This window comes from Botrytis byssoidea, assembly GCF_014898295.1.
Source record: "Botrytis byssoidea strain MUCL 94 chromosome Unknown BBYS_009, whole genome shotgun sequence".
NCBI lineage: Eukaryota > Fungi > Ascomycota > Leotiomycetes > Helotiales > Sclerotiniaceae > Botrytis > Botrytis byssoidea.
The window spans coordinates 71,977-96,978 of NW_024065850.1; the positions used below are offsets into that span (position 1 = coordinate 71,977).

At 42.8% G+C, this 25,002-nt stretch overlaps 8 protein-coding genes across 8 annotated transcripts; 4 read left to right on the forward strand and 4 right to left on the reverse strand.

Moving 5' to 3' along the window:
- Window positions 1-963: 963 nt before the first annotated feature.
- EAE97_005175 (uncharacterized protein) lies at window positions 964-2,837 on the reverse strand (the record flags this gene model as incomplete). The annotated part of the gene is made up of 6 exons (XM_038875687.1): window positions 964-1,365; window positions 1,524-2,085; window positions 2,273-2,369; window positions 2,493-2,504; window positions 2,582-2,665; window positions 2,729-2,837. 6 exons carry the CDS (start codon window positions 2,835-2,837, stop codon window positions 964-966), a joined length of 1,266 nt encoding a protein of 421 aa, XP_038733024.1.
- Window positions 2,838-3,340: 503 nt separating this feature from the next.
- On the forward strand, window positions 3,341-5,164 carry EAE97_005176 (uncharacterized protein; the record flags this gene model as incomplete). Its single annotated transcript, XM_038875688.1, has 2 exons — window positions 3,341-3,562; window positions 3,656-5,164. 2 exons carry the CDS (start codon window positions 3,341-3,343, stop codon window positions 5,162-5,164), a joined length of 1,731 nt encoding a protein of 576 aa, XP_038733025.1.
- A 1,211-nt stretch (window positions 5,165-6,375) lies between these two features.
- On the reverse strand, window positions 6,376-7,769 carry EAE97_005177 (uncharacterized protein; the record flags this gene model as incomplete). Its single annotated transcript, XM_038875689.1, has 3 exons — window positions 6,376-7,380; window positions 7,485-7,610; window positions 7,671-7,769. 3 exons carry the CDS (start codon window positions 7,767-7,769, stop codon window positions 6,376-6,378), a joined length of 1,230 nt encoding a protein of 409 aa, XP_038733026.1.
- A 454-nt stretch (window positions 7,770-8,223) lies between these two features.
- EAE97_005178 (uncharacterized protein) lies at window positions 8,224-9,416 on the reverse strand (the record flags this gene model as incomplete). The annotated part of the gene is made up of 4 exons (XM_038875690.1): window positions 8,224-8,363; window positions 8,423-8,840; window positions 8,909-9,171; window positions 9,266-9,416. 4 exons carry the CDS (start codon window positions 9,414-9,416, stop codon window positions 8,224-8,226), a joined length of 972 nt encoding a protein of 323 aa, XP_038733027.1.
- Window positions 9,417-12,361: 2,945 nt separating this feature from the next.
- EAE97_005179 (uncharacterized protein) lies at window positions 12,362-12,894 on the forward strand (the record flags this gene model as incomplete). The annotated part of the gene is made up of 2 exons (XM_038875691.1): window positions 12,362-12,375; window positions 12,441-12,894. The coding sequence occupies 2 exons, from the start codon at window positions 12,362-12,364 to the stop codon at window positions 12,892-12,894; spliced, it is 468 nt and encodes a 155-aa protein (XP_038733028.1).
- A 1,177-nt stretch (window positions 12,895-14,071) lies between these two features.
- On the forward strand, window positions 14,072-16,849 carry EAE97_005180 (uncharacterized protein; the record flags this gene model as incomplete). The annotated part of the gene is made up of 6 exons (XM_038875692.1): window positions 14,072-14,288; window positions 14,488-14,604; window positions 14,734-15,012; window positions 15,068-15,229; window positions 15,299-15,889; window positions 15,948-16,849. The coding sequence occupies 6 exons, from the start codon at window positions 14,072-14,074 to the stop codon at window positions 16,847-16,849; spliced, it is 2,268 nt and encodes a 755-aa protein (XP_038733029.1).
- Window positions 16,850-17,646: 797 nt separating this feature from the next.
- On the reverse strand, window positions 17,647-18,543 carry EAE97_005181 (uncharacterized protein; the record flags this gene model as incomplete). The annotated part of the gene is made up of 2 exons (XM_038875693.1): window positions 17,647-17,813; window positions 17,874-18,543. The coding sequence occupies 2 exons, from the start codon at window positions 18,541-18,543 to the stop codon at window positions 17,647-17,649; spliced, it is 837 nt and encodes a 278-aa protein (XP_038733030.1).
- A 3,418-nt stretch (window positions 18,544-21,961) lies between these two features.
- Window positions 21,962-24,651, forward strand: EAE97_005182 (uncharacterized protein; the record flags this gene model as incomplete). The annotated part of the gene is made up of 10 exons (XM_038875694.1): window positions 21,962-22,277; window positions 22,353-22,384; window positions 22,435-22,628; window positions 22,735-23,269; window positions 23,323-23,439; window positions 23,491-23,645; window positions 23,713-23,873; window positions 23,936-24,037; window positions 24,092-24,234; window positions 24,313-24,651. The coding sequence occupies 10 exons, from the start codon at window positions 21,962-21,964 to the stop codon at window positions 24,649-24,651; spliced, it is 2,094 nt and encodes a 697-aa protein (XP_038733031.1).
- Between the last annotated feature and the right edge of the window lie 351 nt (window positions 24,652-25,002).

Below are 25,002 nucleotides of genomic sequence, written 5' to 3' on the forward strand. Positions count from 1 at the left end.
AGGAAAGACTATTTGTCTTTATTTTTCTTTTCTGTTTATGGTAAAAAGGGAGGTGGGATAAATATGGAGAGGGATAGCGATTAGTGTGAAGGGATAGGGGGAGAGAAGATAAAGATGGAAAATGGAGAATGGAGAGAGAAATAGGGGAAGGGGGATAGGTCAAGGAAAAAGACTTGCAAGATACGAGAAGAAAGGATAGAGTTTCTTGAGTGGTGCTTTATGCTATACCATAATATTAACATGACCATGATATGATATTGTTTTTATGAGATTTTTTTTAGATTTTTTTTCATACGTATTTTTGGTGATTTGGATTTGAGGGGGTTGTTTGTGTGTCACAGATAGATGGCGGATAGATGCCGCATGAACAAACATGTCTTGATTTATTTTATTAAATGATGAATGATTGGATGAATGATGAATAAGGGTAGGATAGAAAGAAGGAGAAGAAGATGAAGAAGAAGGGAAGGAGTGCGAGTAAGTGCGAGTGTGAGAGTGAGTGTGAGTAGGTAGCAACTGGTGGGTTGACTTGACTCATTGACTATATATAAGATTACGGGGAGGATATTTTATTTTTTTCAGCTAATCAGTGCCTATGAGATGTATGATATATATATATCAATGATGCCAATGCGCCATGCATGCATGCGTGCGTGCGTGCGTGCAATGAGATTCGGAAGGGTGTAATGATATTTGGAAGGGTGCAAGTAATTAGAGGATTGTAATGGATGAATGGTATTTGGGATGGTTGATGGGTGGATGGATGGATGGATGAATCGGTTAGATGATTTGTGTATATGTGTATACATGTGTATATAGGTGTATATAATAATGGGATGGATGGATGGATAGATCTTGAATTCTATGGAGAGTTTGTGGTTTACATGTATATGGATTTGTATTGATGTTGATGTTGATATTGATATTGATAATGATAATGATAATGATACTACCGTCTCCCATCTAACACCCCTTCTCCTCAACCACAGAGTTCAAAAAACTCTCGAGGAGTACATCTTCCATGTCTTTGATATTCCTTCCGATCAAGACGATTTTTCCCTCGCTGTTGCGGTCGGATTGCATTTCGGTTTCGATTGTGGATTGGGGAGAGGGAGAAGAGGGAGATACGTCGTCGAGGATTTCGAATACTTCGCGCACGGCTTGGATGATTTTGGTGGTGTGGTTTGTAAGGGGGAGACGGGCTTTTAGACGGTGGATTTCCGGGGAGAGGGAGGGGGATGTGGGGGAGGATGGGGAGGGAGAGGGAATGCGAGAGTCCCAGAGGAGAGAGCGCAGCCAGGCGTCGAGGTGGGAGAGGCTGGTGGGGGAGAGGGGTGGGGTGGTGAGGGTTAGGGTCGTGATTGTCTGGGTGGGGGTTGGGGGGTTAGTTCTGTTTGGTTTTGTTTATATAGGGGAGAGGGGGAGTTAAGTTCGGGGGTGGGGGGAGAGTTTGGATAAATGGGTAAAGGCAGATGAGTAGATGAGGTAGGGAAGAAAGAAAGAGAGTAGAAATCAAAACTCACGGGATCTAAATGACTATGTCCTTTTGCTTTTACTTCCTCCAGATTGAAATCGACTCTATCATATGCATGTAAATCTAACAAGACGCCTTCTAATTGGGGAGTTGCGCCAAATTCAGTAATGTGTAATTTTGCCAAACCATTTATCGCCGTGATTCTCTCCTTGACGATTTCCAATTCTTCCGGAGTGACCAGATCCGATTTGTTGAGGATGAGAACATCGGCGTGAGAGATTTGGAGATGGGCGGTTGTGAGATGAGGACCAGAGTGGTCATGTTTCTCGTTAGCATCGGAATTGGAATCGGCGCTGGCGTGGGATTTGTTCTGATTGGGTGTTTCCGAGGGTATTTCCGAGGGGACGGGTTCGTTGAGTGACTTGAGAATGTTTTTGGCGTCGACGAGAGTCACGATTCCGTCGAGATAGATGGTGCTGCCGAGTCCTTCGTCGACCCAGAAGAGGGGAGCGAGGTTGCCAGGGTCGGCGAGTCCGGTCGTTTCGAGGAGGATGTAGTCAAAGGCGCCGCGGCGGTCCATGAGGGTTTCGATGGCGTTGACGCCGGAGTCTCTGGGGGTATATTGGTGAGGTTATGGTGGGATTGGGATTGGGATTGGGATTGGGATTGGGATTGGGATTGGGATTGGGATTGGGATTGGGATTGGGATTGGGATTGGGATTGGGATTGGGATTGGGATTGGGATTGAAATAGGGGTTGGGATGGGATAGAAAAGGGAGGAAGAACATGGAGATTTACTTTACTGAACAACAGATACAGCCATTACCAACATCGAGCCATTCTTCTACTTGCTCACTACCAGTGTTGACAGTAAGAGTTTTCTCAATATCAGCGGCTGGATAGTGGAAATGTTAGTTAGATTATCATAAGCCAGAAGGGGAAGTCCCCGAGTCATGATACATTTGCATCTTGACTTGTAAACTGGGAAGATCACTTGATCTATAGTTTTCCAACTTACAATCACCGAATTCTACAGAAAAAGTTAGTCAAGAGTCATATTGTATGGCACAAGATCTGAAGAGCATGTATAATGTGAAGAATAAATACCATTTAATATCACGGCGATTTTCTTCCCATGTTGTTCATTCAAGATATAATTCATCAACGTTGTCTTTCCAGCACCAAGATATCCTTGAAGTTCATGGTTAGTTATATTATTCTATCCAGATATCTAGGTATATATATAGAACTTGCCTGTGACAATTGTGATTGGTACTTTGATGGGCTTTGCTTCTTTTTCTTCTGCATTAACTTCTTTGCCTTCCACATCGACTAGCATGGGAATATCATCATCGACGTCCATGATGGATATGTACCAGGTATAGGGAAGGAATAGTTGTAAATAAATGTATATCAAAGAAATCAAATATTATGAATTATTCTGTAATATCTCTCTCTTGCTCTCTCTTTCTCTTGCTCTCTCTATCTCTCTCTACTTGAGGAAGATTTCGAATTCGGTCTTGATCTTGATTTTGATTTCAATTGTTTTTCCCACAAAATATAAAAAACCCTTTTATTCCTCACATGCTCTACAGCCTTGTGAAAGTTCAGCGTCCTTGCACCCAATTTAGAGTTCCCGACACTATTTAATGAACCATAAGGTTTGATTGGTTAACGCGGATCTGCAGAAATTGGCGCGTTACTACCGGTATTACTGTAATACTGTAACATTAATCCACACCCATCAACTTTCAATTTATCGTTCGTTAAAAAGTAAACAAACTCAACTCTTTCAAGTCGCAACCTCGAGCGCATCGTTTTTTGGCACATGTAAAAGATTTACAAAGTCAATTTGAGGGGTTGATCATGATGTGCAGTCTCCCACCAAGCTCTCCACGGCTTCCCAGCCCACCTCCTCCTACAGAAATCCAGATTGGTCCGAAATCACCATCCCTTGGGAGTGCTTCCTCAAACCAAGAACAAATGATTGAGCAAAGTATTATAGAAACAAATGCTAGTCGAAGGATACATCCTGGAACAAAAGCTGCTGATATGGCTGCTGGTCCACCTCTCATACCTTTGAGTGAGGTTGGTACCTCCTGATTTCCTAATTTGAAGCTCAAAGGCTACGTCGCATCTATATTTTGATGACATTACTAACTTATTCTTAACATCATACAGCTCGACTCAGCATTTCAACTACAAGAACATTTAAAAGCGCTCCATTACTATCATACCAAACCTCCCTCCAGAGACCATAGCATCCCCATAACCCGCGAAACCGCTGTCGAAATAGCCACACCACCAAATGGACTCGATCAAGCTCTTTGGCTGTACGAACTCTGTCGTTTCCTAATCAACAAATGCAATGATCTAATAATTGGATTCCTCTTCGACGATCCTCCTTGTTCCGCACATACATGTCCAGAAATGCGCGCTTCCGAATGGCAATTTCTTTGCGCCGTACACGAATCACCCAAAAGTTGTTGCGCGATCGATTACTGCTGTCATACATTGGACTGGGCTACAAATATTGTAACCAGCCAAAAGATATTTCCAAGTCGTTTGAGTATGGCCGCTGGTGATGCGATGGATGACAGAGGGGCTGGTGTTAAACATTTAATTAATATTTTCAGGCGCTTACATCGAATATTTGCGCATGCGTGGTTTCAACATCGGGGAGTATTTTGGCAGGTTGAGGGCCAGACAGGTCTTTATGTTTTGTTCAAGACAGTTTGTGATATGCATGAGCTATTGCCGCCAGAGAATTATAAGCTCCCACCAGAAGCAGAGGGATTGGAATATGTTGAGGATAAACCACCGGCGGTTACATCGATTTTGAAGACACCAGTAGGAGTTGAGGAAGACTTCTTAGGGCTTGGAAGACAAAACACAACTAGAAGACATGTTAGACAATCGCCTTCAGTGGGATCGGCAATCACGACAGTTCAGGAGATTGATGAGGAAGAAGGGGACATAACTCAAAGATTAAGGGCTGCACGCAATTCACGAATTGCAGAGGAAGAGGGAGAGGATGGAGAGACGGAAAATAATACTAAATCAGAGATAGAGATACCCGTTATTGTGGAGACCGTTAAGGAGGTGGATCCAGATGATGATATGGACCATGAGGAGATGGATAATGGGGTAGTAGAGGAAGAATACTCAAGTTCGCAAACGATCCAAGATCTGGAATCTGAGCTGGAAGATTCTGAGACTGTCATCCATGATGACAACTATTCGAGAGCGGATTCAACTGGTTCGTGGGATAGTATGTCTGGCGATTCAGTGGGAGACAAGACAGAGGTGGAACAAGAAAATGGTGATGCTAGCGAAGAGAAGTCAGAGACAGTCATTGAACATCCAATTCCAGAATCAGAATCAGAACCTACTCCAGAGCCATCTAGTACCGAGAGTAGCGGAGAAACGGAAGAGGAGCAAGAAGTACAAGAGCAGAAGGATAACTCCAGCGAGGATGAACATACATCTCCACCCAAAGAAGTTTCCACCACCAAAGAAACCCCTCCCAAAAAGTCCAAGAAATCCAAGAAGAAAGCAAAAAAATCCGCCGCAGCAAAAGAAGCTTCAAAAATATCAACATCAATCAATCACATAAACGACGATACGAACACTACGGATAAGGAAAAGGCATCGGATCAAGATGGAGAGAAAGGGGAACAAAAGACTTGATCTTCCTTTCATTCTTTTTGTAAAAGGTACAGGACATTGGTATGATGGATGGATATGGATTCTATGAGCTTATGTTTCTTTCTATGGGGCTTTAGGGATTAACTTTACCTACCTACTTTATCTACATTACTTGCTTACATTACTTCTCGCTTGTATTATAATACTCTTCTTCTTTTTTTACCCTTTTGATAATAAAGATTCAGATTCTGAGCTCGTGAAAGAAAGAGCGTTTTTATGTTATGGCTTGTCTTGTCTTGTCTTCTCTTGTATTTCATCCTGTCACCTTTCTCTCTTTTCTTTTCGTTTGGAAAAAGGTGTAGCAGAAAGAGGGATGGATGGATAGGGGAGGGATGGTGGCGATGGTGATTGATGATGGTATGCTGGTTGGTATGCATGAATGAAATTTGTACTTGTACTTGTACTTGTAGGATATGATAAGATACTTGGATTAGGAAGGGGAAGAGAGGGGAAATTCGATAATGCGTGGTTTGTGGATGGGGATGGGGATGGGGATGAGGATGATGTTTGTTGAGATGGGAAAATGAAGGGAGAGAAAAGGAAAGGAAAGGAAAGGAGAAGAGGAGAAAGGTACATGAAATATTACGGTGAAAATGAGATTGAGATTGAGATTGTGAAGTGCGGTGTTTTTGTGGATATTAGTTTGTAGGGAGGTAGGTGGGTATGAATACTTAGTAGTATGTGATATGTCATTAGATACGATATGACATTTGATGCGATAAAATGAAATGAAATAGATAGTCATTTGAATAACAGATAAGTACCGAGTAGGTAGATAAGGTAAACAGAGATGCAAATTGTATATTAAAGCAAACTTCTATCCGATCAGAATAATCAAATTGTATCAGATTGGATCGGACGCATTACCCATTCAAGTAAGGAGTAAGGAGTTCTGTATGATCAACTACCTACCTTGCATAGGTAGTACTTGATAATGAAAGTAGATCAGAAGAAAAATTGGTAGGGTGAGGGATCTGCATCCTTTGTTTCTTCGGCTTCCCAATAGTTTGATATTTCTCGCTCTACTATACCTACCTAGGTATCGATCGCACACCGTTTGCTTCGCTTCGCGTATAACTCCTCGCTTCTATTTCTCTGCTCTTGGTATGTACTTCGTTTCCAAACATATCCCCCATGATATCAACTTCTCCCCCCCCCCTCTCTCTCTCTCATCCCATCCATTCCATCCCAACCTACCCATACAACACCCCCTCCACCACCTCCGCAATCGCCAAACTGCTCGTCAACCCCGGACTCTCAATCCCCAACAAATTCACCCACCCGCTCCACCCCTCCTCCCTCATATCCCTGACCACAAAATCCTGAAACCCCTTGCCACTCCCCACCGCCCCGCCCCTCGCCAGCTTCGGTCGAATGCCCGCGTAATCCGGCTGAATGCCCTCAACCTTCACATCCGGCAAAAACCGCCGTATCTGCTCGATCGCCTGCGGCAACCGCGCACTATTGACCGCCAAAACCTCCGCGCTATCCATCCACTCCACATCCGGTCCAAAGCGGATGCGCCCCGCGATATCCAGCGTGAGATGGGTGCCCAGGCCCCCGAGCCCCGGTTCGGGCGCCGGATAAATAAGATGTTTCGTGGAGGGCGTGCTGGGGGAATAGGAGAAATAATTCCCCTTGGCGTAATACTGCGTGCGATGTTGTTCCGGCGGCAAAATCATATTATTCACATCGCACGCGCCCAAGCCGGCGGAATTCACGATGCTCTCCGCGGTAAATGTATTTTCTTCCCCGCTTGCTCTGTCCCTCACCAGGATTTCCCATCCCATGCTTCCCTTATCCCCTAACGGAGTAATCGCAACCACATTACTATTCAACGCCGTGTCCCCACCCCTCTCCTCGAAATCGCCATGAAGAAACTGCATATACGCATGCGAATCTACGATTCCCGTCGACGGACTCGCGAGGATCCCCGTTTGCGCGCGCACGTATGGTTCTTCGATGGCGGCCTGTTTTAACGATACGAAATGCGTGGGAACATTCTCCAATGTTTTGCTGAACTCGTGGACTTTGACTAGTTCTTCGTATTGTTGGTCGGTTTGGGCTACGATCCATTTGCCCATGTTCTTGTGAGGAATGTTGTACTGGGCGCAGAGGGCATAAAGCATCTGACGACCACGAATGCATACTTTGGTTTTGAGGGAATCAGCGCCGTAATAGAGACCAGCGTGGATGACCTGATAGAAAGGTTATCAGCCGAGTAAAATGTCGATGTGAAAATATCGACACATGTTCTGGTGCAGTGACAATTTAGAAGAGATATCAAAGGAGAGATACTGACTTCAGAGTTCCTCGAACTGGTTTCCATTCCCACAGCACTATTTCGCTCGAGAAGTAATGTGCTTGTCCCGTCTCTACCTGCTAATTGCCTCGCAATTGCAAGGCCTACTGCACCTCCACCGATAACCTTGGCATATTAGCATTCAATTGCAATAACATATCGTTGGTACTATGGAAGGGGATATACAGCATGTGTAAAATCAGCCTGTCGTGGGATAGTACTTGTGAAACATCGTCGTTGCACTAATTTTGAGGTCAGTTGACCTCGAATGGAGCTGCGAAACATATTCACAAGTAATTTTTTTCTCCCATCAAAAAGCTCCAATTTCAAGCTGCTAGACCATCAGGATTCAATGGCTTGTCGTTGCATAAGATTGTCATGATGCAATAGCACGAGTGCGGGGAGCTTCCGTGCAAATGCAGGGGTTCACAAGGCTCAAAGATAAGGCTATCACTATCTTCATCTTGGGATTAAATCTCAAATTCTAGAAAGAATATTATTCATTACGGGTTGAGTTGTTAAATCTTGATTCTAGGAATAAGAAATGTTCTCACACGCGCTTTTAGACTCATAGGTAGCTTCGATACTGCCCAACAATAAACGTACCAATAAACACACCAACGCCAAAGTTTTGTAAAGTTTACAATTTGGATGCACTTGATCCGTGGAATCACTTATTACGCCTCTAGTCCGTAGAATTTCCCACACATAAAGAAAGCCTCTGAGTGTTTATATCGTGTCAATCTTGTTTTGGCTCCTCTGTTGGCGCAACAAGTGATGTTGGTTCTTCAGAAAACGAGGTGGAGGATGCTAGATGGGAGCTCAAGGCAGGTTCGTGTGTTATGGAGGAATTTGCATGTTGTTCACTAACTTGCCGCTCTAATAAATATTAATTAGCATGGAGAAATATTGGAGAGATGTGATAAAGTTTAACTTACCCAATTCCCGAATTCTTTGACGCAACATTTGATTCTCTCGAATCATTGTTTGGGTTTCGGCTTGATAATATGCACTTTCGTCACGACCGCCTAAATTCCATGCATCGCCCCCTTCATTGCTTATAGATGTAGACCTCAACCTAGGAGATGCAGTTCGACTTGGTGTTCTAGATCGCCGGTTTAAATTCTCTCGTGCAACATCGAAAGAAGTTCGAGGATGCATTGCAGTAACGGGTGATCGGGGAGCCTGGACTGCTGAGGTAACATTTGGAGGGATGCTTTGTGTCGAAAATGATAGAGACCGCTCAGATGTCGGAGTAGATTCATCTATGGCAACAGAACCTGTCGCTTGACCACTGGCAGCTTGTAATTGGTGGAGTTGTTGTTGTTGGGTTCGAATCATATGCAAAAGTCGATTCTGAATAAAAGAGAAATCAGCTGGTGAGCTGAGAATTCAGTGCATCTTCTGATAGAACAGTAACTTACCACTTGAGCTTCTTGTTCTTGTTCCAATTCCTGATGAATCTCGCCAAGACTAGGTGCGCGATAATGTCGATGATCACCACTGGCAGTGATAGGTGACCCTGTGAGTGACATGGGGCTGGCTGTACGATTTTGGCTTTCACTAACGATTTCCCCTTGTGGTGGTAAGGTTGGATCATTCATTTGTAAAGCATTTAGAACTGTTGATCGTCTTCTGCCTGAGTGTGAAGCTGTCGAAGCTTGTCGATGCCGGCTTGTAGAACCACCTACATTTAAAATTAGCAGTCGTTTTGTATTGATGGAGTGTTTGTACTAAGTTAAGGGGCAAATAAAGGGAGCAAATAAAGAAACCAAACATACGCCTTGTATTTTCTTCTTGCTGAAGGCCCGCGTTGACTGCAGCAGCAGCTTGGAGCGACGTGGATGCAGAACGCGGTGATGGAGAAGGACTTTGAGCTCGCACATTCATATGTGCGGGGCTATCGCCTGGATTTGAAGCTGTGCGGGACATGTTGGGTGAAGTATTTGATGAACGTGAAGGAGGGAGTGAGTTTAAGTCGGGAGCCATTGATATGATATATGTTTAGTTTTATAGCTTAGGAAACAAAAAGAGGAATTGGTGGAGGGCAGGTAAGGATTGGATTGATGGAATGTTGTGGGGTAAAGGCTAACAGAGGAGCTAGGGTTGGTTGGTTAGGTTGTCTGTCCTAGTAGTTCTAGACAATGGATGGATGGATGGATGGATGAATAGATGGCATGGGCAGGAAATCGTATGATAAATAGCTAGATATTAGATGTGAGATATTGAATATCATGATTTGTCCACAATCACCTGATCTTGGTAATTGATTGCGTTGCACCTTCGAATTGCTCATTTAATTCGTGATGTGGTTGATATACTCTTTCCTTTTCCCAATCCTTGATTGTTTTCCATCACACCGTTGTCTATCGACTATCAATGCACAGGTAAGCATTCTAATAAGTAGCTCGAGAAGGTACCACAGGTCAAAGCTTAAGCTTCCTTCCACGTTAAAGGTTAGCCCTCCCGGTGACGTTACCAACGATTAGTACCCGCATCTTAGCTTTTCTCCAAAATGCAGGGTTCGTTTTTGGATTGTCCAAACATCATTGCCAACGTGAAACGGTATACATAATAATACTCACATCGCAGAGGCAAACATAAAAACATACCTGTCTCATGATGATTGACTAATTGAATATCGTAGCATTTCCATCTCATGTTTTTGCGACGGGAAACAGTGAAAGATTATTATCACCAACCTACCTATGTAAGTGCTACCAGCAATATCGTATAGCATGATACGATATTATATGTTGATCACTATAGAGTGATATATAAGACCATGGGTTGACAAACTCATCAGTCTTCTAGTCCGATGAAGAAATGTTTCAGTTGAATCTCAAGCAAACCATTCGCATGTGTTCCCAAACAATAGAAAGATGAAATCATGGAACATGGAAATTATGCAAAATGCCACCATTTCCTACTGCAAATTGAGTTCGCCCATTACTCGATAGGCCATGTCAGATTTGATCATATGTGATTATCTGCGATGCGGGAACAGCTGTTATTAGATGGCCAAACGGAATTTATACGGAGCCTTTTCCCCACCACTGCAGTGGTACTTTTACGAATTTGCAAATGATATACAGAGTACAAGCTTCTTGTCGCACATCTGCAGGGGCTTGCATTTTCAAAACCTACTGTATGAACCCTTGGTCTTACCATACCCTAAGGGTTCCATTAAATGGAATCTGCAGTGCAATCGTGAAGTTCTTGAAAAATGAAGATTAGGTAGTGATGAAGGAAAATAAGCCCAACTTCAATTTCCTTTCGAGTCATCTGCACAGGCACATATTCACACTTTCACAAAGTAATTGCCGGTGGCATTGACGGTATCAAAATTCTACGGGACTACAAAGCAAGACGAGATGCATCCTTTTTTTTGTGGCGGCCTTTTCAAGAGTAGGAGGACAGTTGGGCAATATCAAGTTGGCACTGAGAATACTAGACGTTGAAATGTATGTTCAAGAGGATTTCGGTGTGGTGATACGACTCTTTGCATCTTGGGGCGGGAAGAACACGACCAAGTGAACGAACAAATATCCAGATTGGAGCGATGGAGGTTTTGATGCACATCTCTCGTCATGCGGTACCAAAAAATTAGTACAGACTCTGCTCACCGATTCCAATCACTGCTTTTGCATGAACATTAAAATTTTCTCATCGGTCTTGGTAGTGTAGGCAAGTAGCCATCGTTCTGGGTATCCCTAATCAATGTAACCTTTTACCTTATGGCTGGGTTTTTGCTGGCGTTCACCTGACGTAAGACTGCAGAATCCTGGTAATTGTATGAACACCGGGTAGGCAAATTGGATCGCTTTCCTCATCTCAACATAATAAACTCTTTCAAGATATGTACATGGCAAGAAATGGCGTGACTTTTTGAAAGGTTAACAAACATTTCTACGCATGCCAGCGCAGATATAATTCAAAACCACGCATGCTGCGCACATTATGCACACCGAGATTTGGAATCCTTCAGCGCCCTGTATGAGCAAGACGGCAGCAAAAGCGCCCAAGATGAAAAGATGAGGAGGCTGCAGCCATCCGCCGTCTGGAACCGCTCCCACAATGGGGAGTGAAAGAGAAAAATTATGTTGACTCGACTGAATCTCCCTCTCATTCTTCGCGGGAGTCTTAGCTGTATTACGATGGCATTGCCCGAGTGTTGTCTCAGGAATTTCATGGAAAAGGTGCGTTGGGTAGCCATTCGCACGAAGAAGAGATGGCAAGTAAGGGTGGTCAATTCATGGAGTATTGTAGGAAGCCTGCATGATAATATCGTGAGCTAGCAGCATAGGCATCGACAGCGAACGCATTCCTTGGTTATCTAGACTATGATATATGCAGCTTGGAAAAGATAAGGCTTTCTAGAAGATTGCAATTATGCAGCACTAGAGTTTCCCTAGGATAGAAATAGTCTCTACTGGATCAGAAGCCTCCAACATCGAATCTGTCGGATGCAATACAGCGTCATTGGTTCAGCAGATACCGCCACTAGAATTCAAGAGCTGTTTGATTGTTCTCGAATTGCAGATGCCGCTCGCGGTACATGGACTGATCATTTAGCACAACCTTTGTCCTGTAGGGTTAAACTCTCGAGTCTGCATCGACATGGGGATTGGACCAGTGTCAGACCTAATAGCTATCGAGTATATTACACTATCAATAATGACCTAATTGCCATTGCAGGATCTCTGCACCTCGAAGATAGGTTGTGTCAACCCACCGGTTTCCAACTAACAATCTCCAGAGAGCTTTATTCTTGGCAATTCGAAGCATACTTTAAAAAGATGACATTGTCCCACTCTGTATCAACAAGTGAGTGTTAGAGAAGAAAAAAATCAACAATTATTCCATCAAGGACAAAAATGACGAAGAATTCGTGAGCTTTCCGTCCTTGTATGGGTTCACAACTATATTGCTTGGGTACTAATTGGCATCCGACAGAAAGAAGGTCATTGCGCACAGGGCCAGTCATGTTGCCAAAAACCACAACGCAAGCACAGTTTCAAATACAGGCGACGAATCTATTGGCATCGACGGCAAGGCGCCCGCTAAGGTCCATAGCCAAGAAAACTTCTTGACCTCTCATGAGGACTCGTCCAATGTCAAACTTGCAGAAGAGAACAGTTGCTTTTCTGAGTTACATTCTGATCCGAATTTCCAGATTCCTACTTGCGATTTCTGCACTAGAGAATCGGGTATTTGTGGGTGCTGTTCGGGAGGTGGCCATGATTACGACACCTGGTCCGATAATACCGGTGGACACGGATATACTACCGATATGAATAAGCCTGGGGACAAGATACAATTGCAGCTCTGGTCCTACGAGACTTCTCAAATAACCGTCGCTGAAAGACTAGAACAGAGAAAGTGGTGTGCTCCAGGTCAGAAACTTTGAAGGACTAAATACAGTCGGCATCAAAGTTTTCAGGTATGGTAAGAGTTCCCGAGCCTTTATATTCTCAATGCATAGGCTAACACGAACATCTTGGAAAGAATTTGTATGAGTGTTGGAGTTTTGATTGGAATATAAAAGTGGCATGTTTGCTTGAGCAGACTGTGAGGTGGCGAGGAATATTGTGTGAGATGTGACATGATAGATGTCAGATGAAACTAGGAGTTTTGATTTTGAGGGAATTCTTTTGATTGTCTCTCGTATTGAAACAAAATCATGGTGGTTTGTTCTGATCTTTTGAAATTGTTGTTAATTAAAGAGAAGGTTGGGAAAGTAAATATTAGACAATCGAGAGAATCAAAAAGCACTGAAGTGGACATTTATTATTTATTGTAGCTTATCTTATCTATCCAATCAAACAACCCTGTGAGCAAAAATAGCTTAAAATGGTAAGGCTTAGGTTTGTTCGGCGCCATGTCTTGTGGCTTCTTAGCAGCGCAACGGTAACGGTAAACTTGCAGCTAGCTGCTGGCTAACAAAGCACCAACTCTAATCCATCCAACGAAAAGTATACCCAAGTATAGTTTTTGCCTCCTCCATACATCGCAATATCAAACATAACAACAAATTTGATCGCATTGCACGATTGTCATAGCAATTCTTCCCCGGTGGTACAAATATTATGTACTTCGTATCTGGTACTGCATAATTCACCTGCTTTGACCGCCTTGATCTCTGAGCTCCTTCACAGGCCTCATCGACAGTAGATAGTCCTCTGCTGGGCGAAGAGATATGGCGAAGATCATTCAGGTACAGAACCAATCAAGCTGGGATTGCATGGCGAAATGAAGCTTTTACCAACTTTCTCTCCAATGAATGCTGTTATCCATGTTTATCGAGATTCGTGATAAGTAATGGCAGTATGCAGCACCATCACACTTTACCCGATGAAGAAGGTCGGAAGATGGATAATTCCCATTGGAGTATAGAACCTGCCAATATGGCATTAGAAGATCTTGGCCAATTCGATGGCAATCAAGATATATCAATATATATGACAACGACAATGCTCTGATTCACTTTCTAATTCACTTTCTTTCCCTTGTTTCTCTCTCTCGTCTTCCCCGTTGCCTTTTGCGAGGCGATTTTCGGGCTCGTCATTTTTTGATCGTCAATCAAAATGCCTTCCTCAAACATGGCTTTCTTTCTTGCCGTTCTGGCTGGAATGCCATGCAGTATGGCAAGCAAAATGTATGGATACGGACACGGCTACAATTCAACAATTATTGGCACAGCTACTGGTACTGGCATAGCTACTGGTTCTGGTACACCTACACTCGCAGCTTGCGGGATTGTCAGTAGTCTAGCATCTGTTGCTAAAGTCGCCACCCCATCAGGTATGTGGAAATGCATGAAATTCTTAATCTCAAGAGTGAAGATATGTACCGAGTGGTCAGACTACATATTCAGAGTTCGCATCCTCGAACAAAGTCAATGTCTATTATTCAAGCTCCTATATGGATTGAGCATAATATACGACACAGCAGTGTCACACTGAATCTCGTTGATTTTAAAACTGACTGTCTTGTGCTTTAGCTACACCCACAGTTGATGCTAAATTAGCCCACGACTGTCTCAATTCAGTACCATTGAACGTCGCTGCAGCCATTGAATACGTTACAGGATTAGAGCCATATATTGAATGGCAGTCGGGTATGTGTCATCTGTCGCTCTTTACATTTGTAAAGATTCACCTCGACTAGAGGGGTCTCTAGCATTATGCCCAATTAGACTCTCCTTAATGGAAGCCCTTAAAATAGACTCTTTGACTGACTTTGGCAGATCTCGTGGATCTCAAGGACCCACCAGCAGATTACTTTTACCCTGCATATGATCCATTGGCCAAACTTGCTTCTGTGAAATCAAATCTTGAGAAGGGTGGCGTGTACGCAAATGAGTATGAATTTCAACAAGATTTGTATGAAGTCTTTACCCCGGCACACGATGGACACTTTGTAGTCTATCCAGATCTTCTCACGGCTGCTTTTGAGTGGCGCCGTCAAAGATCTTTAGTGTCTATCAGCAGTGATGGAGTCGAAGTTCCCAAAATCTATCTATATGGTGAGTTTGAGAACAATATCTAGTGTCAAAACAACAGTGCTAATCAATTATTTAGAGGATATCATTTCTGCACCCTCGGAAGCATCGGAAGTCACAGAAATAAACGGTGATGATGCGGTAAAGTATGTAGAAGACTGGATATTCCAGGCCTCTTTCAATCAAGATGCAGATTCTGCATACAATACCATGTTCTACGAGAAAGCATTTGTTGCAGGAGGTAAATATAGCCCTTCCCCTACACTATTTCAATACTTTTTGTGTGGACTATGCTAATTCTACCCACCAGGCGTTTCAAAGGGATACTTCGCATCCGGTGGTCGAATCAGATACATTTATCCAGGCTCAAATACTACCTTTGGCTTCGAAAATGGCACAACTTTGGTCACAGAGAACTATGCCAACGTGAAAGGAGACTTCACTGGTGTCACTGATGGAAAGTCGTTTTACCAAAAGTTTTGCGTGCCATCCACAACTGAATCCGCTGTAACTACTGCATCAGCGCCTGCAGCCGCTACTGTGACAGCTACTGGATATCCGACACCCGTCGTTACCACTAATGACACTATCGTCAGTGGATACTATCTAAGCGAACCAGGTTTCGAGGACGTTGCAGTCTTGAGTCTTTTGGCATTCGAATCCGATTCGATTGCAGAATTCCAAGCCGTCACTCAGACCTTCCTTGCAGACGCAGTTCGAGATGGAAAGACAAAATTGATCGTCGACTTACAAGCAAATGGAGGTGGCTACATTTTGCAAGGTTATGATGAATTCCGACAACTCTTTCCTCATATTGTTCAAGATGGGTACAGCAGAATGAGAGAGCCTGATACCTTTCTTACGATATCCAAGATATTTTCGGAAGACATTCCGGCAGACTGTAAGTGAAAAATCATCAACCTTTGGTAATCCCACATCAAAAGCTAACTTCATGCAAGACGACCCAAACACAGCGTCATCAGACTTGATCAGCGAGTATGAAACTTGGTTCAACTACCGATACGATTACAATTTGACTAATCAGCCATTCTTGACCTTCGAGGATAAGTTCGCTCCACATGTTTACAAGGGTGATAACTATACAAACCTCATGCGCTGGAACCTTGATGATCCTCTTACCACTGTGAACTCCACATATGGTTTAGGTATTGAGGTCTCCGGATATGGATCGTTAAGTAACTTGACCCAACCATTTGCCGCCGAAAATATCGTCATGATCTACGACGGCTACTGCGCCTCAACTTGTACTCTTTTCAGCGAATTCATGCGTGTTCAAGCAGGTGTCAAATCCATCGCTTTTGGCGGTCGACCTTCGAGTGGCGCCATTCAAGGTGTTGGTGGTATTAAAGGAGCACAAGTAATTTCTTTCGATAGTATATACTATTATGCACAAGCTGCCGCCTCATCTCCAAACGCAACACCTGAAGACCTCGCTATTTTAAGCCGTTTCACAACCTTCCCAATTGCAAGAAGTACCGCTACATCGGTCAATCTGAGAGATGCCATTCTCCCTGATAATGTCGACGATGGACTTCCAGCTCAATACGTAGTTGAAGAAGCAGACTGTAGATTGTACTGGACAGCACCTATGATCTCAGATGTAGAGAAGGTCTGGGAGGCTGCTGCTACAGCGGCTTGGGGAGGCGGTGCTTGCGTTGCAGGTGCTGGCTTGCCGTATGGAAAGAGAGATGTCTTGGGTAAAAACTCGAAGACTAAGGAGAAGAAGCCAGTGATTAACAGAAAGAGGGAGAGGAATACACTGAAAATGAAGAAGAGGGATGAGAATGTTGAGAAAGATCCATTGTGGAATGCTAGACATGGAAAGAAGATCATTTCGTAAGATAAGAAACGAATTCACACTTATTTGGATGGGATAAGTCAGGATACTGCAATCTTTTAGGATACTTAAAGTAATATCAATTCAGTATCGGAAATACTCGATAATACTGTGTTTCTCGATGATATGCATTGTTTTATCAGAACAACTGTGAGATTTGTGAAATGTCTTTCTGGCGCTAAACTCTCGTTTAATCTGAGGGGGAATAATTTGAATGTTCAGGCTTGATCGAAACATTCAGGCGTCCATTCTTTGAATGTCAACCGATATCTTCCGAAGGTTTTCGGACTGTACCATTTTATTTCATTTTTTGTGAACAACCTACACTGCTTCTATCAATTGAAAGAGTTTCCCCTATCTCCTGAGACGAAGTCTATACACCATTTATCTTCAGTAGAATATTTGGTGTAGGTAACCCCCTCCGATGAACCTTGCCACCTTAAGAATCAGGACTGTCATTACCTAGGTAGTACTTGTGTCCAAATCACCTATCTCACTTCCACTAACTATATTACTATTGTGAATCATATAGCTATAATAAAAGGATCATTCACTAGAGTTTCAAACTTGCTCAAGTAGGTAGTTCATGTACATCCATTTCCAGAATCTGAATAGCCCAAGCACACTTTACTTGAAGTGTTTTTCCTCAAGACATTGAGAATAATTCCAAGCGCACACAGAAGCAAGCCCATGATCCACACGAATATTTCCCAAAAATTCCAACGATACATTTCAACGTTATCCTATCTCGAAATTTAGCATAAAGCTTAGAAGTAAACCGAGAAAATGAGAAGCTGGTCTCAATCTGAAGAGCTAGTGAGAATCAAGCTAACCTTTCGCAAGATAGTAGTCCTTCTAGCTCTTTTAAACTCGACTATCTTGTCTAGATGTCCATCTTCATCCATCTCATATGTCCTCATCTCCGCGGGCTTGAATCTTCGCCAACTTGGCTGGATGGTGTGAGAAACTGTATCGATGAGATTAGTTGTTGGCTGTCCCAATCGATCAGAAACGTATCATAACTCACGCGGTAGCAAATACTCCATGAAAGATCCGTGAGAAACTACCACGATATGTACATCCTGTTTCATCTGCATTCGTGGCCCAGTATTCTGTCCAGTACCCTGTATATAAACTCCCTTCCAAAACCCACCCCCTTTTTTGATAAGCTTTGAAATGTCCATTATTTGGATACGAACAATATCCGCCCGCTGTTTCGTACGAATAGTACTTTTCATTGGTGGAGCGATAGGTGGCAGAGCAGTAAAATCTACCCCTTTGTGCTCATAATTGTTAGCTAAATCAAGAGTTGTTTGGCGAACGTTGCACAAATATGCGCCACTCTCCCTTAAATCATCATAGGCGACGATTTGAGGTTGTGGATAGATACTGCCATCATCGGCGAAAGGAAAAATGTGGAGTGTCGTCTCGAGAGTACGAATTAGAGGGGATGTGAGGACGATATTGGGGACGGGACAACATTTTGTCCTCTGCTCTCTGGTAGATTTGGCTTGTTCAATCCCTTTACGGGTAAGATAAGGATCTTTGATGTTGTAAGATCTGGGATTGATTTTTCCGTTGATGTGTCCTAGATTGTGGTATGCCTCTCCGTGTCGCACAAGATGTATGAAAGTTCTGGGTTCAGTGTCGATTTCTGTATGGCTGAAGTACTGCTTGAAAGGGAAACACAGTACCATTCTATAGTAGTGTTTGAGGCTCAGGTTGACGACTTGAGTTATATCAGAAATGGCTGAAATCTCCAAAAAAAATTGAAGGAACTATGTATCAAAGGTTAGCAAGTTGTCGCTGTTGAGATATTATATACAGTTGTCAAGATCTTGGCAGCCACTCTGAGTCATTCTCATAGGTTGAGAACATGTAGTCGAATAGATGGAAAATGAGAAGTAGACTTTGACATGATCGGTAACTTACTGGTGAGCAATGGGCAGTAGTCTATGTAGCTAGCTCCTTTTAGTTAATGGATGAAGGCTCAAATCAGCGACGGATAGGATCTCGGCTGTGGAAAGACCCAAGTGATCAAAATTGGCGGTATAGGAGCTTGTTAATGATTGAGTACTGCTGGACGCTCGTGAAAGGCCGATGCAGCCAGGCAGTGGTTGAATCGAGGCTGCAGAAGGGCCAGACGGATAGAGCTCAAGGTAGAAAGAAAGCTCGGTGAGCTAGAAATGGTGGCAGAGATCTAAATTGGATTTATCCAAGTTGCTATGATTCAAATAAGTGTCATCTAGAAGGGGGGAGAAGGTTGCCTTGAAAGATATGAGAAGAATTAAAGCAGTGATAACGTGATTTGATCTGAGACGGATCATTTGAGGTCCCGAAAGAGGTAAAAGCAATCAAGAATTATTGAGAGATAAATAGAAAAGTGAAGATTGGAAAAGAAGTGATGTAGAGCGTTTCGGTAATAGCAGTGCCTTTGAGTCGGCAGTGCTGGCAAATGGAATTGTTTAAAAGTCAGTTTTGTGAGAGTGTTTGCATGGCCTAGGTGACGGAAGGTGAATCATCATAGTAATTCACTTATTCAAGAACGAATAAATGAGGATAACAATGCCGTAGGTAATAACGTTTCATCTTCTACATGAAGTGTTGAATTAAAGCCTCTACCAAGATCGATTATGATCATACCAATTAGCAAATACATACACAAGTTCTGACACGCTAATATCAAAAACAACCAAATATATATATGGCACGCGATGCAAGAAAGAGAGAGAGGGGGGGGGAGCGAGAGAGGGAGAAAGAGGTGGAATGAACTGGATCTGTACATACGGATGAAAGGTCTATCACTGATAGCCCAATGCGTTGAAGAACTAAGAACCCAACTAGCTTCCCGGTCCATATCATCTGCTTTTACCGAGACTATACAGCTCAGCCCTACGTTCGCTTTCCTCTTATATCTCTGCTAGTTCAACCGAGGTGATTGAAATATACAACAATGCCGCTTTCACTGTTCACTTGAAATCAGAAACTGTCCATGTTCGCATTTTAAGCACCGACAAACCACCTGCTCGACAGAAAGAACTGCAAACAAGGTCAAATGGAGAAGCTCTCATTCTGTCTATATACTCCAGTCTTACTTTGAATATATATTTGATGAGTTTTCTGGCAAGAATAATACAGAAAATGCGGCGCCTCTGACCACGTTATAACAAGTCTCACGATATTCCCAGTTTCTCTTCTCGCCGTTTCTTCTATCTGAAGATATCTATTAGGTTTCCCATAAAATTCAGGAACCATTGAATCTCTCAGGGACTTCGAGTGATGACTATGGATAGAGCAATATGCAATCAGCCAAGCAACATAGTTGTGAAGCGAATCTGGAATACAAGAGACAGAAAGAAACTATCAAGCTACAACAGAAGTGACAAGCATTGAAGCCAACACCAAAGCTCAGATAGCTGCGACTCTCCGCTTTATCACCGGAAGCATCACGCTGTCAATGATGCAGAAATCTTATGAGCATCAAGAACCGAGCCAACACCATTGAAATTATCTCTGGATCGCTAGAAGTCCGGCTACTGAATAACAGCCACACTAAGCAACCCATTTCTAGAGGCCATTGCAGAGTTTATGGAAATGTCATGTTCGAGAGATTGTAAGATTCTTCACGTCCTCCACTACCTCGATTTTAAAAGTATGTCAGAGTCATCGAAGGCGTAGTTGGAAATAATGATATACCAACATGAAAGTTATAAGATAGATCAACTGAGGTTCAATCACTCCGATACCTGATGCAGTTATAAGTATGAACTGACTCACTACCGCTACATGATTATCCGTTAGTTCCATTGAAGGAGCACCAAATGCTCGACAGAGCGTCAAAGTGGGCGAGGTCGAAGAGAAGCACTTGTGTAACAGCGTGCGCAGCTGATGCTCTCCTACTTCCCTTTCTGCTTGGGATGCAATGCAATGATAGGGCATGAAAGAATAAGATAACAAAATAGGGATACAAAAATTAGACTGAGTGGAGAGATATTCAAGATCTAGTGTAAAATTTCCACCCAGTGTTATCAAAGAATGCCGGGTAAGACAAATGATTTGACCATAATAAGTTAGAGCAATCCAAATTTCAAATCATTGATGTCGAAGCCAATCCACAAAGACGAACCGATTCTTGAATTGTATCTTTATGTATAACGCTTTCCACTTAGACCTCTTCGCTGGAATTATGATTGGTTTGGAGATAGGTGGGGTTGACCATTTTTGGCGGGGAGGTTCGCCAATTTTCAGCCCGGATTTCATTTGCATGTACAACATCACCGAGTAGGATGCTGCATCCTTTCTTGCATGATATGCACGTATTCAGCTGAAGAACGTCATCACGGGTTTGTGCCCAAGTATTCTCGGCTAGTACTAACCAGGATCAACTCGCATTCATGTACTAAAATTGCTGTGGCTGGCTGATTTGATCACCGCAGAGGTCAACAATTAATTTGAGAATATTATATCAAGCGGCATCATGTTTTGCAAACTATGTTCAGCATGAAAGAAGAAACTGAGACATGCCAAAGATACAACCTAAGTGCGATCGGAAAGCATATTGCTGCAATGTCATTTTCGAAGAGACAAATTTAGACACACGCAAAACATTCTGCTGCGAACAACATTCCAATAAGGAGGGTGTTCAGGTTGCGATCAACCCAGTTTCAGGCTATCTCTAAGATAGGAAACTATTGAAAGCAGATATTTGTGATTCTTAGTGCAGCTTTGTGATTCATCAATCTAGCTGAACGGAGCCAAATCATGAAGACCCAGCTTTCGGCCTTGAATGCTGTAGTGTAAAATTCTAATTGGGAATGTGGTTATCAAAATAGAATTTGATCAGATCTCAGGTATCTAATTGGTCAAGACGAAGTCGTTTAGGGTGGGATCTGTGCATGAGCATTCCACTAAAAAGATATAAGTTCTGAATATGCACAAGGTCTTTATCATATTATAAGGACACAGTGACGGTGTATACATGGTATCGATCACTCACATCCGCCACGTATCGACCCTATCTATATTGTTCTTTACATAAGTGTTAAAGTTATCTCCAATCTTTCATAGCTTCGAAATCTAACACCATAATTTCTTTGTGTACTCTCTCAAACAAGAATGGCTATCCTACGTCAGTATCATAACCTACCGATTGAGTTCAAACGCTCAATTCCCCATCCTGTTGAAGCTTTCGAAATCGACCCTGATTTCCCATATACTTTTCGCCCAAGAATTCATGAGAATAACCAAGAAATCGAGAATACGAGCTGGGAGTGCCGTGATGATCTTAGGGAAGCTGACTGGGAAGGTTCACTTGGCGTGGGCTGCGTCAATGAAAGAAGCGGAAATTTCATGGCGACACTATTGCCTGAGGGAAAGCTAGATCGACTTATTCCAATGACTTATGTATCTGAATATGCATTCATCCATGATGGTAGGTTACTCTATGCATGGTGAATAGTTTTTAATGCAAAGATTTCATGTTGACACTGGGTTGAAAAACACTTAGAAATGGTGGATAAAAAGGTTACTCCTGAAGAGGTAAGAGGATCGACGACCCATAGTAGAGTTTAACTAAAACAAATTCACAGTTCGAAGCAGCTCATCAAACAATGCATTCGTTTATTGGCAAAGATGAGTGCGACAGAAGTAATAGTATGATGAAGAGCATAAAAGCACGAATGGCACTCCGTATATATGAAGGGAATCCTGATGGGGCATCTCGATTCTTCGAAGCCTATCAGCCATTTCTAGAGATCAAATCCCCACAAAGAGATATGAAATCGTATAAAACACTCGATTAATATCTAGTATGGCGATTTGTCGATGCTGGGGGGTGGTATGCTATCATGTTCATGCAACTATTCTGTATCAAACACTGACGATTGCAGGATCTGTAGGGAGATGCTTATATACACTGCGGACGTGAGTTTGAACGATGATGAAAAGTCGTCTTTGGAACCCGTAATTCTCCCTCTATTGAAAGCCATGGTGCTGACAAATGATTATTACTCATGGGAAAAGGAATGTGACGAATATAATCGTACCAATGGTAGTATGCCCATGGTTAATGCCATATGGCTGTTAAAACATCTTCGTGAAGTGGAAGATTCCAAAGCACGGGAGCTTTTGAGGGAAAGAATACTGGAAGATGAAATGAAATATTGCAGGCTTAGGGACGATTACATTCAAACAGAGAATCCTAGCCAAGATACAAAACGATTTCTGGGCCTTTTCGAGCTCGCGGCAGCGGGCAATCGGTTTTGGCATGCTACTTCTAAACGGTATAACGCATGGGCGCCAACTCCAGCGCCAACCCCAACTTCAGAAACAAAGATAAAGATAAAGCGCTCCGCATCTCAGATCCAAGATATCAGATCTGATGGACAGCGTGATACTAAAAGGTCTAAGGTTGAATTAGACCAGGTACTCTCAACTCTACCCTCCCCTCTCTCAAATGATTTTAACAGTTTTGTTAGCTCCCACGCGAGAATGATATATACTTTGTTGACACACCCAAAAGTTTCAAGGTCGAAACTCTGAACATAAACGGAAACTTCGACTCCTCTAGCCTCAGTCAAGGTGGTATAGATAGGGTAATTCTCAAGCTTTATATGCCCTCCCAAACACAGTACTGAGACTTTTAGATTGTCCTAGAGCCTTACAAATATATTGCATCTTTACCAGCATCGAATTCAAGGAATGCATTACTTGACGCGCTCAACTGTTGGTATCTTGTTCCACACGAGTCCTTGGAAATCATTCGGCATGTCATTGGCATCATCCATAACACATCTCTAATGTAAGACGAACGATTAGCTTGCCAACAATCAAGGCCTTCCTCCAGTTTCCATAATAATACTTCTCAGATTAGATGATATCGAAGACAACTCTCCCATACGCCGAGGATGTCCTTCGGCACACGAGGTATTTGGGACCAGCCAAGCAATCAATTCGGCAACATATCAATACGTCAAATGTCTTGAGTTTGTCATGGCTCTGAGCAAGGAATCTGTCAATTGCTTTACGCGTCAGTCACCACATCCACACCCACATTTATCTTGAGGGACCACTAATTTGGCACTTGTATAGATACTCTATCGCAATTACACATTGGACAAAGTCAGGATTTACATTGGACATTTCATTGCAAATGTCCCAGTCTGGAGGAATATTTTAAACAGACCGAAGACAGTGCGTAGAATACCTATACTCGTTTTTAAATCAAAACTGACATTACACTTTCAGAAACAGGAGGACTTTTCCGCATGGCGGCAGGTATGATGCATGCAGAAGCGACTAAGAATCGTGATGTAGACGCGGATACATTGATGAGAAAGCTGGGAAGGTATTATCAGCTTCGAGACGATTATAACGATCTTAGTACAAAGGTGAGTTTTAATTAGTCTTCTTTGAATGAGACCCGAACTCTGAAACACGTGCCTAACTTCCAACTGGCAATTATTTAGGGAGATGAAAAGAATCTGGATGCTGTCTACAATGATCTTGATCAAGGATCTTTCACCCTCCCAATCATTCATGCTCTTGGGAAAGAATCTGAGAACGGCGATACGAAATTTCTCAATATCCTAAGATCGCGAAAACGGAATGAGAGGAAAATGTCTCCAGAAATGAAGAGATTAGCAATTACAGAGATGGAAAACATGGGAAGCTTTACCTACGCAAAAGCATTGCTGAAGGACTTGCATCTGGATATTGAACACGAACTCGAAATGCTTGAGAAAAGGGCTGGGCCAGGAGAAAACTGGATTTTAAGGCTGATGTTGTATAGACTGAAAATTACATAGATTCTACTGTAGTTTAAAGTTGCTCTGATGCGTAAGATCGCAAATGGAAGGTACTAGACTTTCTTCTTTACTTTGAAAGTGTGCTACACCTCATGCTAGAGCTTCTATTTCAAGGCAAGAGGATGGGTTCATTTGAACCTAAAGAGTGCGAAGATGAGTAATGTATAACTTTCCATGAATATTTCCGTGTTTAGCACAAACAATGATGGCTTTCGAGCGATGCTTAGTTCTTATTTAGCCACTAAGCCAGACTACTAGCCTCCTAGAGCTTTGCTTGTGAGAAGTTTCTCAACGAAGCGGAAATCAAACAATTAGGCAATACGAAACACTTGAAGCGAACCCAGAAAGTAG